At 42.8% G+C, this 14,168-nt stretch overlaps 3 protein-coding genes across 6 annotated transcripts in view; 1 reads left to right on the top strand and 2 right to left on the bottom strand.

Annotated features, from left to right (window-relative positions):
* The window catches only part of LOC105688785, a 148,062-nt gene extending 145,043 nt beyond the window's left edge, over window positions 1–3,019 (bottom strand). For 2 of the 3 annotated variants that reach the window (XM_048654848.1, XM_048654853.1), the window contains exon 1: window positions 2,555–3,018. The gene's annotated coding sequence lies outside the window, so the exon portion shown is untranslated. Of the gene's footprint in view, window positions 1–2,554 lie in introns of all 3 variants that reach the window. The other variant, XM_048654851.1, reaches the window with a different exon arrangement.
* LOC105688781 (deformed epidermal autoregulatory factor 1) overlaps window positions 1–14,168 on the top strand; it is a 76,270-nt gene that overhangs the window by 52,981 nt on the left and 9,121 nt on the right. The gene's annotated exons all lie outside the window — the stretch shown is intronic.
* On the bottom strand, window positions 10,730–12,919 carry LOC105688743 (transmembrane protein 19-like). Of its 2 annotated transcripts, XM_048654854.1 has the most exons (7): window positions 12,902–12,919; window positions 12,309–12,631; window positions 12,007–12,117; window positions 11,628–11,915; window positions 11,401–11,505; window positions 11,099–11,314; window positions 10,730–11,008 (listed from the first exon to the last, which is right to left on the bottom strand). In XM_048654854.1, exons 2-7 carry the CDS (start codon window positions 12,448–12,450, stop codon window positions 10,854–10,856), a joined length of 1,017 nt encoding a protein of 338 aa, XP_048510811.1. In that variant the 5' UTR covers window positions 12,451–12,631; window positions 12,902–12,919; the 3' UTR covers window positions 10,730–10,853. The 2 variants fall into 2 exon arrangements, with proteins under 2 accessions (XP_048510811.1, XP_012260691.2); XM_012405268.2 differs by lacking the exon at window positions 12,902–12,919 and having other exon boundaries at window positions 12,309–12,767.

The following is a 14,168-nucleotide window of genomic DNA, read 5'->3' as shown; positions in this document are numbered from 1 at the left end:
ATACGCGGGGTGCAACGGCGGTGATTTAGATTGGCATCGGGTGTAATAATAATTAGAAAATGCCCCGGGGTGATCTTTTTAATGAGAACTCGTCAAGATCTTTGGGAACACCTGGTGCGCCTCTTTCGGTTAATTGGCCCAATGCTTTTGATAGCTGAAATGACGAGACCAATTAACTTCCGGAGAACAGCCTTTTTCCAGCTGTGTAATAAGATAGAAATTATTCTTGTTATTATTATTGATACCATCATTATTGTCGCCATCGTCATCTTTATTTAGAATTTCATTACCTGAAAAGATAGGAAATTAGATTTTTCCGTAACGGTACGGATTCGTGAATATGAATGCGGTTTTTTTCTCTCTCTCTCTTTCTCTTTTTTTCAATTGCGGTGTAATACTCATAGATATCGCACAGAGTCTTCTTTGATGTTCATACAGTCCGAGCGACCTTTGCTTCTTTAAACTCTTAACTTTATAATTTCACCTTTACACAGTTTTGAAGTGAGAAGAGAAAAAAAAAAAAAAAGTTGACAGAGTTTATTTAAGTAAGTGGATCATTTTTTTTTAATCGCTAATTAATACGACGAATTTATTTAGAAAATTTCTTAGAAATGTTCTCTTTTTTTGGGGGAGGGGAGATTATAAAAAACGTTGAGAGAGAAATCTGGTGAGCTTGCGTCTGGTTCATGGTGAGCAGCTTGTTACGAGAAAAGTTAAATTTTTGGTGTAATGATACCTATTCCTATGTGGATATATTTGAGAAGTCTTTATATCATACTTTACTTAACTTGACATACATCGTTAGCCGATTCGCTCGCGGTTATACTTTTCTACCTACTTGCTGCTACGAGGGGTTTTATTAAATTCAAGTTGTACAGGAAGAACAATATCAGCCCGGGGATATGCGAGTTATATATTTATATCGATCTCGAGCAATCAACCATTCAACTTCAGTTTAATCGTGTCCTAATATTTAAACACAATTAACTCGAAAGTAACTCGGTACACGCTAAGGTAATAGAAACTGATCACCGTTATATTATTGTCCCTGTCTCATGATTCAATTTCTACCTCACTTCAATCTTAGGATAACTAGACGTAGATATTGTTGGATGATTTTATTATTCGCTCTGTTTTCTTTTTCTCTGTTTTTCTATCTTTAATTTTGTCGAAATTTCCAAAAACTCATCGGGGGTGGGCGTGTCGTAGTGAATTTTTTGAATTTTGCCCACGCCGCATTCTCTCGCCATTCCTCCTTCGGTTCTTCAGGGAAAACCTTTAGAGACTGAACCGTGACCTCCACGTTAGCTTGCGTTCTTCCACTCGTTGCCACATACCTGCCACAATTGCGGTGGTCATTTCATGTAATATACTCTAGGTTAGCCGGGAATGTTAATAGAAAATACTCCATGTCCTCCAGGAGTTTAATTATGAACTGTGGGGACCGAGCGGAACATTGGGACGAGCCGAGCGAAAAGATAAACTAAATTTTGGAAAAAGTGAAGATAACATTTTTAGTCGAAATTCGATCTTTGAACGTCGGAATTTTTCGTGTATATCGTTAATCTCAGCAGGACTTTGGCGTGCGTACGAATTTGCGTTTGATCGATATTATACGCTCGTTCGCAGCCCTCCGAATCTAAAATCACCTGTACACTCGGATCAACGTGTTGCGGATGTCGATATTTCTGTAACACGTAAACTTTGACGGTTCGGAACTTGATGAAACTCAAGTTGTTCGGAGACCGATGCGATCTTCGAATTAACGTAACTGTCTCAACACTCCGCTGTACTAACTCGTACCGCACGTCGTTGTCCGACCCAACGATTGACTCGTACTACTGGAGACTTTCGGATCGTTATTGAGCGAAGATCGCTTCGCTGCGTTTCAATATTTTGAGTAATTCGACAAATAATCTTTTATCGAGCAATCTAAGAGATTATTTTCTCATCGTTAGTGTGATTCCTTTGCGTTGTCTATGTGAAAATAATGTTCGCAGTTCTGTAATTTTCAGACTCATTCGTGCGGGGGTTCGGAGCGTAGCCTGTGCGACGTTCTAATTCTCTCATGACATTTTCGAATTTTTCCAAAAAGGTATTCTTGAGTTTTATCAGAACCGAGGGGCACGGCCATCGGATGAGATAATATCAGCTCGTTTATACCTACTGTCACGTGCGTGCGTGATGGATATAAAAATAAATAATTAACTACCTCTTCGTTTATGTAACCGTGACACATCGATTTTTCACTGTTCATAGAATCACGCACTGAACGAATCTCCCTAATTTCTACCCTAAAATTGTCGCTTTTTTTTTTCAAATTCATGGATCGGAATCGAACGAGGATTTTGCCGACGATTCGCTACACGTTCGATTTTATATTTATACGCAATCGATTTTCATATTTCGATCGTTTTCATTTACAAATAATCGCGCGCGATATATATGTAGCCACGTGACATTCGGGGGTTGTTCCATTCGAAGAGAAAATGAAAAGTGAAAAAAAACTACGATCTTCGTAGATAAATTTGTCAACGATCGTCGTGTTACTCACCGATTAAATCCCTCGGTAGGATCGTCTCCGAAAAGTCAAATCACGTGTAATAAATATATGTGTACAATTTTTTATCGTCAACTTTCAACACTTGATTCAACGCAATTTCAAATTGCGTTCAATGAATTAGGCGAATGTTCGCAGTTATATTTTCTTCTCGTATCTTTTTTTTTTTTTTTTTTGTTGCGATTTCACTCGTACGTATACGACGTCTACCCGTAACGATCTCGCCGTTCTACATCCGCCGTGCGGTATTTAAAATTCGATTGATAAAAACGTGACATAAAAACGCGTTGCAACATCCACGTTTCGAATTCCCCGATAACTCGCGCGCCGAAATTTCTCTATCGCCGGTTGTGTTCGTGATATCGCGGTACTTCGTGACCGACGACGGATTCCGTTTCAACGGTTACACTGGCGTCGCGACGGCTAACGGGCGCAGACTGACTCGACGTCGGACCTCCCGACACACCGTCGAGGGCGCTCGCCTTTTCTCGCAGTTCTTCGGCACCCGCGTACGCCACCTCGAGCATCATCCCCTAGTATCAACGCCGAGCCCCGAAGCCGACGTCGACGTTACCCCCTCGTGCCTTAACTCACCCTCGTTCGCCGGGGGACGGAAGATACCGTCGAGGGCTGGGAGCGACGGAGAAAGAGAGACACCGGAACTAAACGTTGAGGGCGCAACGGAGGTACGGGGGAGAAAGGGGCGGCTTCAGCGGCAAGTGATGCAACAGTTGTTCATCCGACGCTTCGCACCGTCGCGACGCAGAGCAGCGTCACATCCGCATTATAGAGGTAGTGAAATGGGCGTACGGAGGTGTAGGTGCGGGGTGTCTACTTCCCTGTCGCGACACCGGCGGAACCTCCCGCTATCCTTTTATGCCTTGGTAACGTACGTGCGGGACGTCGCGCGAGAAATAGCTATGATAAGTACGGGAAAGGGAGTGGATCGAAAAGATGAAATATCGGCTTGATTCCGGTCGCTCACCACGTGTGCGCAGAGACCACTTCGACTTCGGAACGCCCTCGTATTGTACCCATTCGGTTTCGTCCCGTAGCGAGAACTTTTCTATTTCGTCCACTTTCATTTATCATTCACTATTTCGATCATCTAGCGTCGGAAAATAAGCCAAGCGAAACGACGGTCGCGGCGGCTCGCTTCCGCGGAAATTCTTTCGTCTATTTTTGGCTGGAAAAACTACGGGCGCAAGAATTTCCCCCGCCGCGCAAGCTCTCGTTCGGTTCAATCTGTTCTGTTTATCCTCATGTCGTTGCTGCAAGTTATACCGTCGGCTTTACGAGAAAACGAGACGCGTTGTTCGGTGTACGACGGTAGAAGCGGTGCACGCGCGACATTATGCATGTAATATCGTACACCGCCGCACCGCTTCTTTGTACGCCATTACATTTTCCCGTCCATCTGTTTTTACTTATTATCGCGTCGTCTCTGTTCGTTTCTCGGTTTTTTTTCCGTTCCTCGTCGACACCCACGTTTCGTAATATATATTCATTTTACAAAATCGACTCGAGAATTTTCGGGATTCCTACGTTGCCCAAAAAAAAAAAAAAAAAATAAGGACGACGAAGATGATAAAAAGTTACGAGATTTTTTGGGGGATTTTTCGTACCCCGCACCTCGCTGTTCGACGGGGATCACATTCGGGGGGGGGGGTGTGCGCGTGGTGTGGGATAAGCGTATATCGGATTTTTACATTATAACGCGTAAATTAGAGCTTCGCTGAAAACGGGGGCTATTAATCATCATTTCACTATTGCAACGTTACCGGATGGGGTTCGTGCAGATTTTAATCCATGATCGCCTATGCGATCACACCTGCTGCAACGCATAATATGACAGAAATATTCCACGGATATAGGTATAACGGCGCCCGCGCCGTCACCGTTATTCTGCATCGTGACTTTAACGTCGCCGCATCGGATCTCGTCGCGCGTCACCTCGGTCGACGGTAAAACAACCCTTAATAATGTACACCATCGGAGACGTAGCGGTTCTCCCGTTTCCGAAAGGAAAGAAGGCAGCAGCGGGAGAAAAAGAGTAAGAAAAATTTGAGAAGAGGAGGAAAATGCACCGGCGACGTTCGATCCTGGAAACTGCAGCGATCGTTCCGATTCCCATTGTCAGCAGGAAGGATCGAAAAGGAATAAACGAAAGGAGGAAAATGGGGTGGAAAAAAATCAGAGGAGAGGTGGGGGAGCTGTAAGCGGGAATAGACGAAACACACGTAGAGTTCGTTCGCGCAGTGATATATCGTGAGGGATGTACGTGACCAGCGGTGTATTTCCGGGTCGCGTATCACTAATCAGTATGCTGGGATAGTTCGCCCGGTTAGCTAACGCGATTACCGCGAGGCGCCCCTGATTACCGGACCCCGTCTTCGTCCTCGTCTTCGTCTTCTCCTCGGTTATTGGTCTTCCTCTCGGCTTTGTCGAGACGCTCCGTGCACGGGTGTATAAATAAAACTGCAAGAGTTTTAATGTGGCTAAAAATCGCGTCGGTTGGCCGCTCTAAAAACCGCCACAGTCGTCCGCGATTCAGTTTCGCGGGAAGAAATCGGGATTTTCGATTCCGATGGCGCGGGAGATGGGGAAAAAAAAAAAAAGATGGGAGGAAAGAAAATTAACGGTGTTGCGGCTAATTTTTGGAACGACGATAACCGGCCGTTATTGTACGGTCGATACGGGTTTGCGCGCCTCACTTGCCTACGTTATTTTTAGTCACGGGTGATTGATTTATTATCAGCTGTACATCGGAGAGCGGACGAACTTTAGCGCGAACGTCTTAGGCGCGACTATTATAGTTCTAGAATTCTGAACAATTGAGAAAAGTATGAGTAATGGCCCGGCCCCAGGTTTGCCCCTCTAGAACGTCGTATAATTACACGACTTTGCCTTGGACCGCGTTCAACTATTTGCCTAACAATGCTTCTACATTAGTTTCTACGCCAACTCTATCTGAAATTCTAACGTACCACCCCGGTGCGCCGGAGCAGTTGGTCCACCGATGCCTATAACGTTACTAATGTTTCCGTGCTGCACTAGCCCCAGAAATTTGAACCTATCTTACTTTCTTAGCCGGTAAACTAGTTGCTCAACTACCGAACTTGACCCGTGCACTCGCGAACGGGTGTGGAGTTTCACCCGCGGAAACGTAGACGACTCGACCGAAGAGCGGAAAAATTGAATGGGGCATTTTATTATTTTTCTAACGAACGAAAGAGAAAAGAAAAAAATTTACGTCAAACTTCGATTCGCAGAGTTTTTCCGCAATCGTTGTTCGCGGTATCGTGTTCCGAGGGTTGGGCGTTGGGCGATCGGGGGTGTTTCGGCATTTTTTTTCGCCCTTTAGTATACATAATGTGTTGTGTAGTAGTCGGTAACGTTGTCGGGTCAGACCAACCCTCAAAACATCCATCTCCGCCGTCACGCACAGGCCACCTTCCCCTACCCGCTTAATCCATTTCTCCTTTCCCCTCGGATCAAATCCCACCGAATCCACGCTCCATATCCTTTACCTTATTCGCACTCACTTTATTCACGGTACAGCGTCTACATCGCGCTGAAATATTGTAGATTTTTCTCGCGTACCAGAGGCGCGCAACCTTGGCCGGGCGCTGGAATATGTAGAGATTTGAAAAATGATCCGCATTGTTTCTTCAGATAAACACGCGATCGCTCTCTAACGCACGGTGTGTACGCGCTAGTACGGAATGCGAAGTACAACCCGAAACTTTTTTTTATAAATGAAGATAGAAACATCAGTCAAATAGATTGTAGTAAAATGATATTCCTGTGGAAAAAACAAGTACGTCAATTTTGGTGGAGAGCGATAACGACGACGGTGGTGGTTGATAGAAATATGTGTGCCACTGCTCTCTGAATCGGTGTAAGTTAGGGAGCGATGAAAAGAAATAAAATGAAAAAAAAAAAAATATATATCAAGAAGGGGAAACGTACAAACGGAACCGTCGAGTCGCCGTAGAAGGGGTAGAAGTTTGCACTGCTCATCAACAAATAATAAGAAACGTACGGCGTAATTTCTGCCCGAAGAGACACCCTCGACTCACAAAGACGTTGATTAAGTCGATTTAACCAGCGGGTTGGCTTCGGCATTTCCAGACAATTTTCACGATTGCCTAACAGAACATTTACAGGGTTGAGATAAGCTTTTACGCGTCACCTTGAGAATCTCCTTTTTACCCGTTGTCAGCTGTCGGTGACGCGAACCTCTCAAAATCACTTTTTCTTCCCCTAAGTTTTTTTTTCTTAGTTTTTCACATTTCTTGTTTCCTCACTTTCTTACCGAACGCAGAAATTCGGCGAACTTTTCTCCCGTCTCTGTGTACAGCGAATGTGGCCCATGATATTCTTTAATCGGTTTACAGGCGTATTCGAGGAACTTATTTTTTATTCAATCCGACCGATCTACCACAACATCGGACCCATGTCGTACTTTACACGAAAACGTTCACCTGTAATTAAATTTAATTTGAAAAAATTCTGACAGCGAGCGAAAAATTCGTGTTTTCGTTCTCTTTCCTTTCTTATATACCGGAGAGCAACAGGTGATCGTTTGTATAAAATTTCATATAAATATATATATATGTTTTATTTGATTTGATGCCGTGGTATTTTTTTTTTTTACTTTTTGTCTCTTTCTCTCTCCTTTTTTTTTTCATCAAATCGCAAAACAACGTACGGGTATACGCGAGGGAGAGTGAGGATGCGGTAACTAGTGTAACAAAAAAAAAGATGGAAACGGAACGAATGATCGCATTAATATCAATCAGTAGATTGAATTAAAAGCAATCGAATTCAATTTGACCACTCGATCGGATGTATCGTCCCCGACCGAAGCTATTTTATATTCTATATCTGTATCGGTTTATAGCATGTGACAATCACCACCGATACAGAACTGGCAAACAAAACCTCATACCAAAACTATCGTTCGACTATACCGAGATAATCATCCCGGTTGTTATTGGCATCGTCATAGAGCCAATCAGCTGGGAAATAGGGTTGATCGATGACAAACGCATAGCGTTCGAATAGATATTATATCCATACAAACCGCGCGTAGCGTACTAGTCGATTTTGTGGTAAGCACGATGACTCCGTACCTTCAACCCGTTTCTCTTCTCCACCTCTATTTATCCATCTCTTTGTCGACGTGTTTATCCCCATCGGTTCATATTCCCCCAATACAACGATCACGTCATCTTTGTTATACCCGTCACGCGGTCGTATATAACTAATTATCACTGCTCGATGCAATCGTTGTAATTCATTACATAACTACCCGAAAGAGAGGAAGAAAAAATACCGGATCAAGTCAACGATGATTTCTTTTTTTAACGTGACGGGGAAGGGGGGTGATTAGCGGATACGTTGATGTACAGGGATTAACGTTGGAACTTGTCCGCGAACTGACGCGGTATAACATATGGTACGTGTAATTAGTCACGTCCATATGTTACTCGCCCGTAATATCCTAAAGGACTATAATTTTCAATGGGGTTGTCGAAGAGTAGCCCAAAAACGCGGTCCTCCTCAATATTGGACAACATATAGGTACATTTTAATGAAAGTCCTCGTCCGAAATAAAAATTTGGATTTGGAAGATCGAGTTTTCTTCATCTTTTCTTGTTACGCTCTTCTGATTCTTATTCTCCTCGGTCGGCGATTTCCACGGGGAATAGTGCGCACGAGGTAAAAACGTTTAGCGATATTCTTATCCTGGTTTAAAAAATATGAATAATGGGGTTGGGGGAAAAAAAAAACGGATAAACGGTAAGCGGAACGCATTCGAGTTTGTCATAAACGGTATAAATCGGCGTAGTTGAAGAAGATTCCCTCGAGCTCCGCACTTCTTCTATTTTCCTTCCTCCTTTCGTTCTGCAGCTCGAGCTTTCGTCAGAACTTACGAGTCCTGATGCGAATCGAGTACGCGAATAATCGAAGCTGCACCACCGTCACCCTCGTGTAACGCCGGAGGGGTTCAGTTTTACGTGATTTCTAATGTTACGGATGACCTTTTCTGATACGACATTTACGACGAAATGTTTCCACGCGAAACATACAACCATCGTATATTTATTACAGTCGTATAGTACGTAGGTACTACGTTATATCTATTCAGACTACGAACAAGAGCCGGCGTTACGGATCGCCGACTCGTCTCCTGAAAAGGTTGATATTAATTATACTTACTTTGAGGTACCTACTCGTCGTATGAAGTCATATAGAAATGTTTCGGCAAAGTAAATATTTGTTTAAATACGCCATGTATTTACTTTGAATATTATTTTTCCCGTCCGACGTAATGATATTTATACGATGAGAATTTAATCATCAAATTATCGATTCGTTAATGTACGAATCTTCAAAGGTCCTTTCTTCCCGATGGGGACCATAATTAAGTAAAGTAGAATGAATGTAAGCTCCTCCAGAATGCAAAATCTCTTGAAATTATACATGTTATATAGACTCGTTTTTGTGAAGAGGCTGAGGGGGAAGGCGGGGTATTAGGTATATACAGGGGTGAGGTTTCTGGAGGTTGGAACCGGCCGGGGAAACCCTTTCATCCGTTGGGGATCTGACAGGAGTTGGAAGATAGGAGCTCAGAAAAGTAGGGAGACTTCGAGGGGCGGGAGGGAGTGGAGAAAGATAAGTAGAGAGAAAGAGAGATGGAAAAAGGGGAATGAAAAAAAAACGAAAAAGGAGAAAAAATGAGAGCGAAGAGCGACCACGGTCGAGAGGTTCCTTTCAAATTTCCTACTTCTTTTCTCATTCTCGGTGAGTTTTTTCTTTTTTCGTTTTTTTTTTTGGTCGTTTTTAATTTTTTTTTCCGTTTGCGCATTCATTCGCTTAATTAGATGGAAGAGATCCTCTCGGAGATAGCATTAACCGAAATGTATTAAATGCACGCCGACTTTCTATGCTGCTGTTGCTTACTCTGCGCTGTAACGCATCAACGCGTGTCACGCCGAACTTTACATTTTATGAAAATCATTTTCGTTCGTTCGGAAATGAGTTTGGTAAAATTTCATCCACGCGAAATCGTGAAATATTTAATATTCGATTCAATCTCAGTTAAGTGACTGAAAATATAAATTCCGAAGGCGAATTTTTTAAACATTTTGCGAGTCGTTCGATTCGTGGCTGCATTCGCGTATGATTTATAACATATCGTTAGTTGGAGAGTTCACGAAGCTGCATAGAAGCGTGATTTTCAGATAGTTACGTGTGCGTTCTATACATGTCCGTGTGTGTAGCATATTTACGTCGATGGAAGTTATGATAATTAACGTGCATTCATTATTAACTGGATTTCGATATTCGCGAATCACATCAAAACTGAACCTCGTAGGGTACGGCCGACCCGCAGCTGGTAGGTTCGCGGAGATTGAGTTTCCGATCGTAATTCTCAGTGGTCGTAATGGTCACTCGCAGCCCAGTGAATCCTGCATTTCATTGGCAAATTGCATCAAGGACCAGATGTTACGAGCACAAACTGCTAGCAACATCAGCAAAACCGGCATCGAACGGATGGCTAGTTTTTGCCATATCTCGATCCTTCACGTACAAACAGGTATTGAAAAAGTCGCGAGTAGTCACTGGGTGATTCGTTCTTGTGTTATTTTATTTATTTTTTCACCGCCCACTGGGCATTTTTGAAGCTCAACTTTTCGATCGAACGTGTGGGAGATTTTTCAGATTTTGGCACGCAACGCTCCATACGGGGTGTAAAAATGTAACAGCTTTGCCGAGGATTCATCGGTACAATTAGCGGTTTCGGTATTGCGGTGAAACTGGGGGGTGCGAGTGTACGAAGTATACGCGACCGCCATATTGAATAATATCATTCGCGAAAATACACTAATAAATTCATATTTCAATAGCGTCACACAGAGAAAATAACAATGGACCAAAGTTTAAAGGAAGGTTCAACTTGAGCCTCGAAACGGTGTAGGCAGATGACACCTTTGTATTTAACGTTAAGATACGTTGAAGGGCCCCTTGTCTCTCCTCAGGTATTAAGTCAAGAGATTCTTTCCCATCCCCCTTTGCAAGGGTGGATACGTTCCAACACCGCGTCAATCGCGGGCTCGTCTGTACGAGGGTAATGAAAAAATTAGAAACTAATCACCATTATTTTTCGCAATCTTGCATAAATTTTATTACAAAAACCAAAATATGTGTTCAAGTGTAGATAAAAATTAACATGGTTTCGTGATGTGGAAAATTCCGTCTCCAGCATTTTCCAAAACATATTTCATGGCCAAAATATCATAGATAAGTTCGGAAGTACCCAAGCCGTAACTACACTCGCTAAAAGATTCACGCTGTGGTCGTCGATTATCTGTTTTCCGCTTATGTGTTTCACGCCTTTCCCCGGACCTTCGACAATTTTTCCGTTCTCATCGATTCCTGCGTGATTTTGTAAGAAAAAAAATCCTTCGACTTACATTCATCCGTTATTTAGAAACAATTAACGATTTTTAATATACGTTTACTCACCCGAGTATTGCAACGTCGCTCCAAAAATTGAATCTATTACGCTACCTAGAAGACCGGCGAAACCACCTGCGACAATTATCGGCCACTGAGGTCTAGCGTTTTGCAATGCTGCGGGGTCTACGGTACACACTATCGCGATGTAATTGCATATTCCCACGACTAGTCCTCCCATAAGCGACACTACGAGTCCGATCGCGGTGACACCTCCGTTTGTACCTCAAAATAAAATTCTTTTATTCAAAGTCAAGAGGTAGAAGGGTTATCGGTCTCCCACTTGACATTTTAAACGAAACTTAGAACACCTCTTGGAACTTTTTTCCCGGTCGTTATCAAAATTGGCTCTTTTTCACCAAGTACAGTTCCGATTTGCGAGGCCCATGTATCACCGTTGCAGCATGCGAGAGCACCTGGCATTGAATATTGAGAAAAAAAAATAATTAGCTTCCCAATTAATCACTTCGATCCATGTAGTCGATTTTGTGGATCGAGATATTTGAGAAAAAATTGAAAATTTCGACGCTCATCGTACCCAATATTCCGATAGACAGCGAAGAACTTTTGCAGTCCCTGTCAAAATCTATTGGACGTTCTCCGCAACCAACATCGAATAGATAAACTAGAGCTAATTGAGTGGCCATGCCTCCGTTGCACAACACTTGTTTCCAAGATCTTTGACCTCCTTCTCGATATTCCGTAGTCAACTTTCTCTTTTTTTCCGATCTAAAGTGAGTAGCTTTTGAAGCGGTGAAGAAAAATGCGACCAAACAAGCACCGTGACCGTAATTCGACAAGTTCGTGATTATGCCAACGAACAACCCTTTAAAACATTAGATAACTTCATTTCGTATCCGTGCATCGGTGAAATTATTAGACGAAAATTGTTCTTTTTTTTTTTTTTTTTCATTTACCGGAAAGTATGCCGCTCGAGACCAAACCCTTTCCCTTCACGCTCCAAACGGATAGTATGACAAAGATTGTCAACGTAATCGGCAATCTCCACGAAGAAGTGAGTGAGCATCCTGTGAGAAAGGAAAAGAAAATAGAATTTTTGAAAATTCTTACCTTCTAATCGAATGGGCAAGCCTGAATGCTAGTCGTGATTTTTTCTAAAGTGTTCTCTACCGAAGTACAGACGATCTTTAATCACCAAATTATGATAAAAAAAAATATTTATTCAATTCAAGATAAGATAGGCGTAACGAATGCTCACCATTGATATGTTTCACGTTAGGTGCTAATTCCGAGTAACCGACGATCCAATAAATTGCGGAAACGGGTATAGCCAATGCACATACTAAAATTGGCACCTTAGCCTTGGCCTCTCGATGGTAATTTTCATAGCTCGATACCATGTTGATTAGTGACCGATAAAATCAGGTGTAAAATTGCGACCGATCGGCGAACAGACAGCAGAAAAAAATGTCGAGTTAGTAACCGTTTGCGTCGCTTTCGTTCTCCGGCAAACCGAAGTTACCAAGGTCGAAGTATTCAGCAATCGAATTCGAGTCCCTTTGAATTTTTGCCTCAAATGTCCTGAACGTGAAAAATTAATTATGTATTTAAATTTTAGTATTGTAAGTTGAAACAGAAACTTGAAAGAAGAGAAAAAATGAAGAAATTCGATCCACTCGCGTAGCAAAGACCGACTACACTGTGCCTATTAGAATTGCCGGTGATTTTATTTTATTAATTTTTTTATCATTCCGACTAAACGATCAAAGCTATCTGATTGGTAGTTAAAAAAAAAATAATGCAATAAATAGTCACATTTACAAGCGTATTTAAACCGGTTTATTTATTCACCTAGAAAGGTACGCGTCATAATAGGTTGCACGATCGCAGTTTTTAATCTCACAGTAAACCAGAAATGTTAATATGGAATGTTATTTACGAGTTTGTCCCGCCTATGACCATAGCAACGGTTTGGAAACTCCGAGGATTCTATTACACGGAAAAAATGTTGGCGAACTTCAGGAAACTTCCAAATTCTACCGACTCATTACCCGTCCATACGACTCCGAACGAAATAGGAACGAACGAACAGTCACCAGTCAAATCTGAGGAGCCGAATTGAACGCGGGCTTGCAGGGGATTCGACGTAGAAATACCCCCGTACACGCCACCAAATTATATCCGCCGCGGCAAAGATAAACGCGTTAATAAAGCAGAAGCGTGTACAAGTCGCGTTATGGGAGCGTAGAGAGCGCGTAAAATTGTGAGGCGTTAACGCGTCCGTAACAGTTAATTGGGTGTGGATTGTACCCATCTGTATACATACCTGTCGCGCGGCGTCCTTTCCTCCCTTGTTCGCGAAGAGAGAGAGCGAGAAACGGGGGAGGGAAAGTGAGATAGTTTTGAAGGGAGGCGCGGCATTGTCCCCGTCGCAAAAGCAAAAGGAAACCCTCAGTTTTAGGGAGGGGGGTGGGTTTGTAAGGGAAAGGCGAGAGAAGCGCCCCGAAGACAACCGGACTACTGCTACCTACTACTACTACCCGCTACTACACCACTACTACTCGTCCCCCGTACGACACCTAATTAAATCCGGCATTGTGCTCTAATATCGCCCTGTCTCACGCCCTCATCTTTGCGCTCGTCAAGCATTAAACGACGGATAAGGGACCAGAGGCACGTACCGCCCCGGTACATACTCGCCTATATGCACGGCCCAGAAATCCACTTTACTAAATTCTCGTATTAACGCTTTTGAGCTCCGCGCGATGCGGGATGGAGTTCGCAGAGATATATAAGAATAGACGGATCGTAGCAGCCTAGAAAACCGTTCGAAAATCAGTTCACGCATTCTCGACGACGAAAAAAAAAACGTGAATCGAGTCGCAAAATTTTTTTTTCAATAAAATTATTCATCGCCACAGAAAAACGATGTTACCTACCTTTACGGTAACGTTACTGTAAACTTGACTCTGAAAGTTGACATTGAAAAAAAAAAATTCCCAAATCATAATCGCCGTTAAATTCAGTTTAAGTTACTCCGAATCTTCATCATGCCCTATGATTGTATACATGCAATTGCTCGGATAGATGTGATCGCAGAAATTTTCAAGTGCTATCG

This window comes from Athalia rosae, chromosome 4 (assembly GCF_917208135.1).
Source record: "Athalia rosae chromosome 4, iyAthRosa1.1, whole genome shotgun sequence".
Lineage (NCBI taxonomy): Eukaryota > Metazoa > Arthropoda > Insecta > Hymenoptera > Athaliidae > Athalia > Athalia rosae.
Note: the sequence above shows the minus strand (reverse complement) of the source record. Positions and strands in the feature narration are given on the sequence as shown.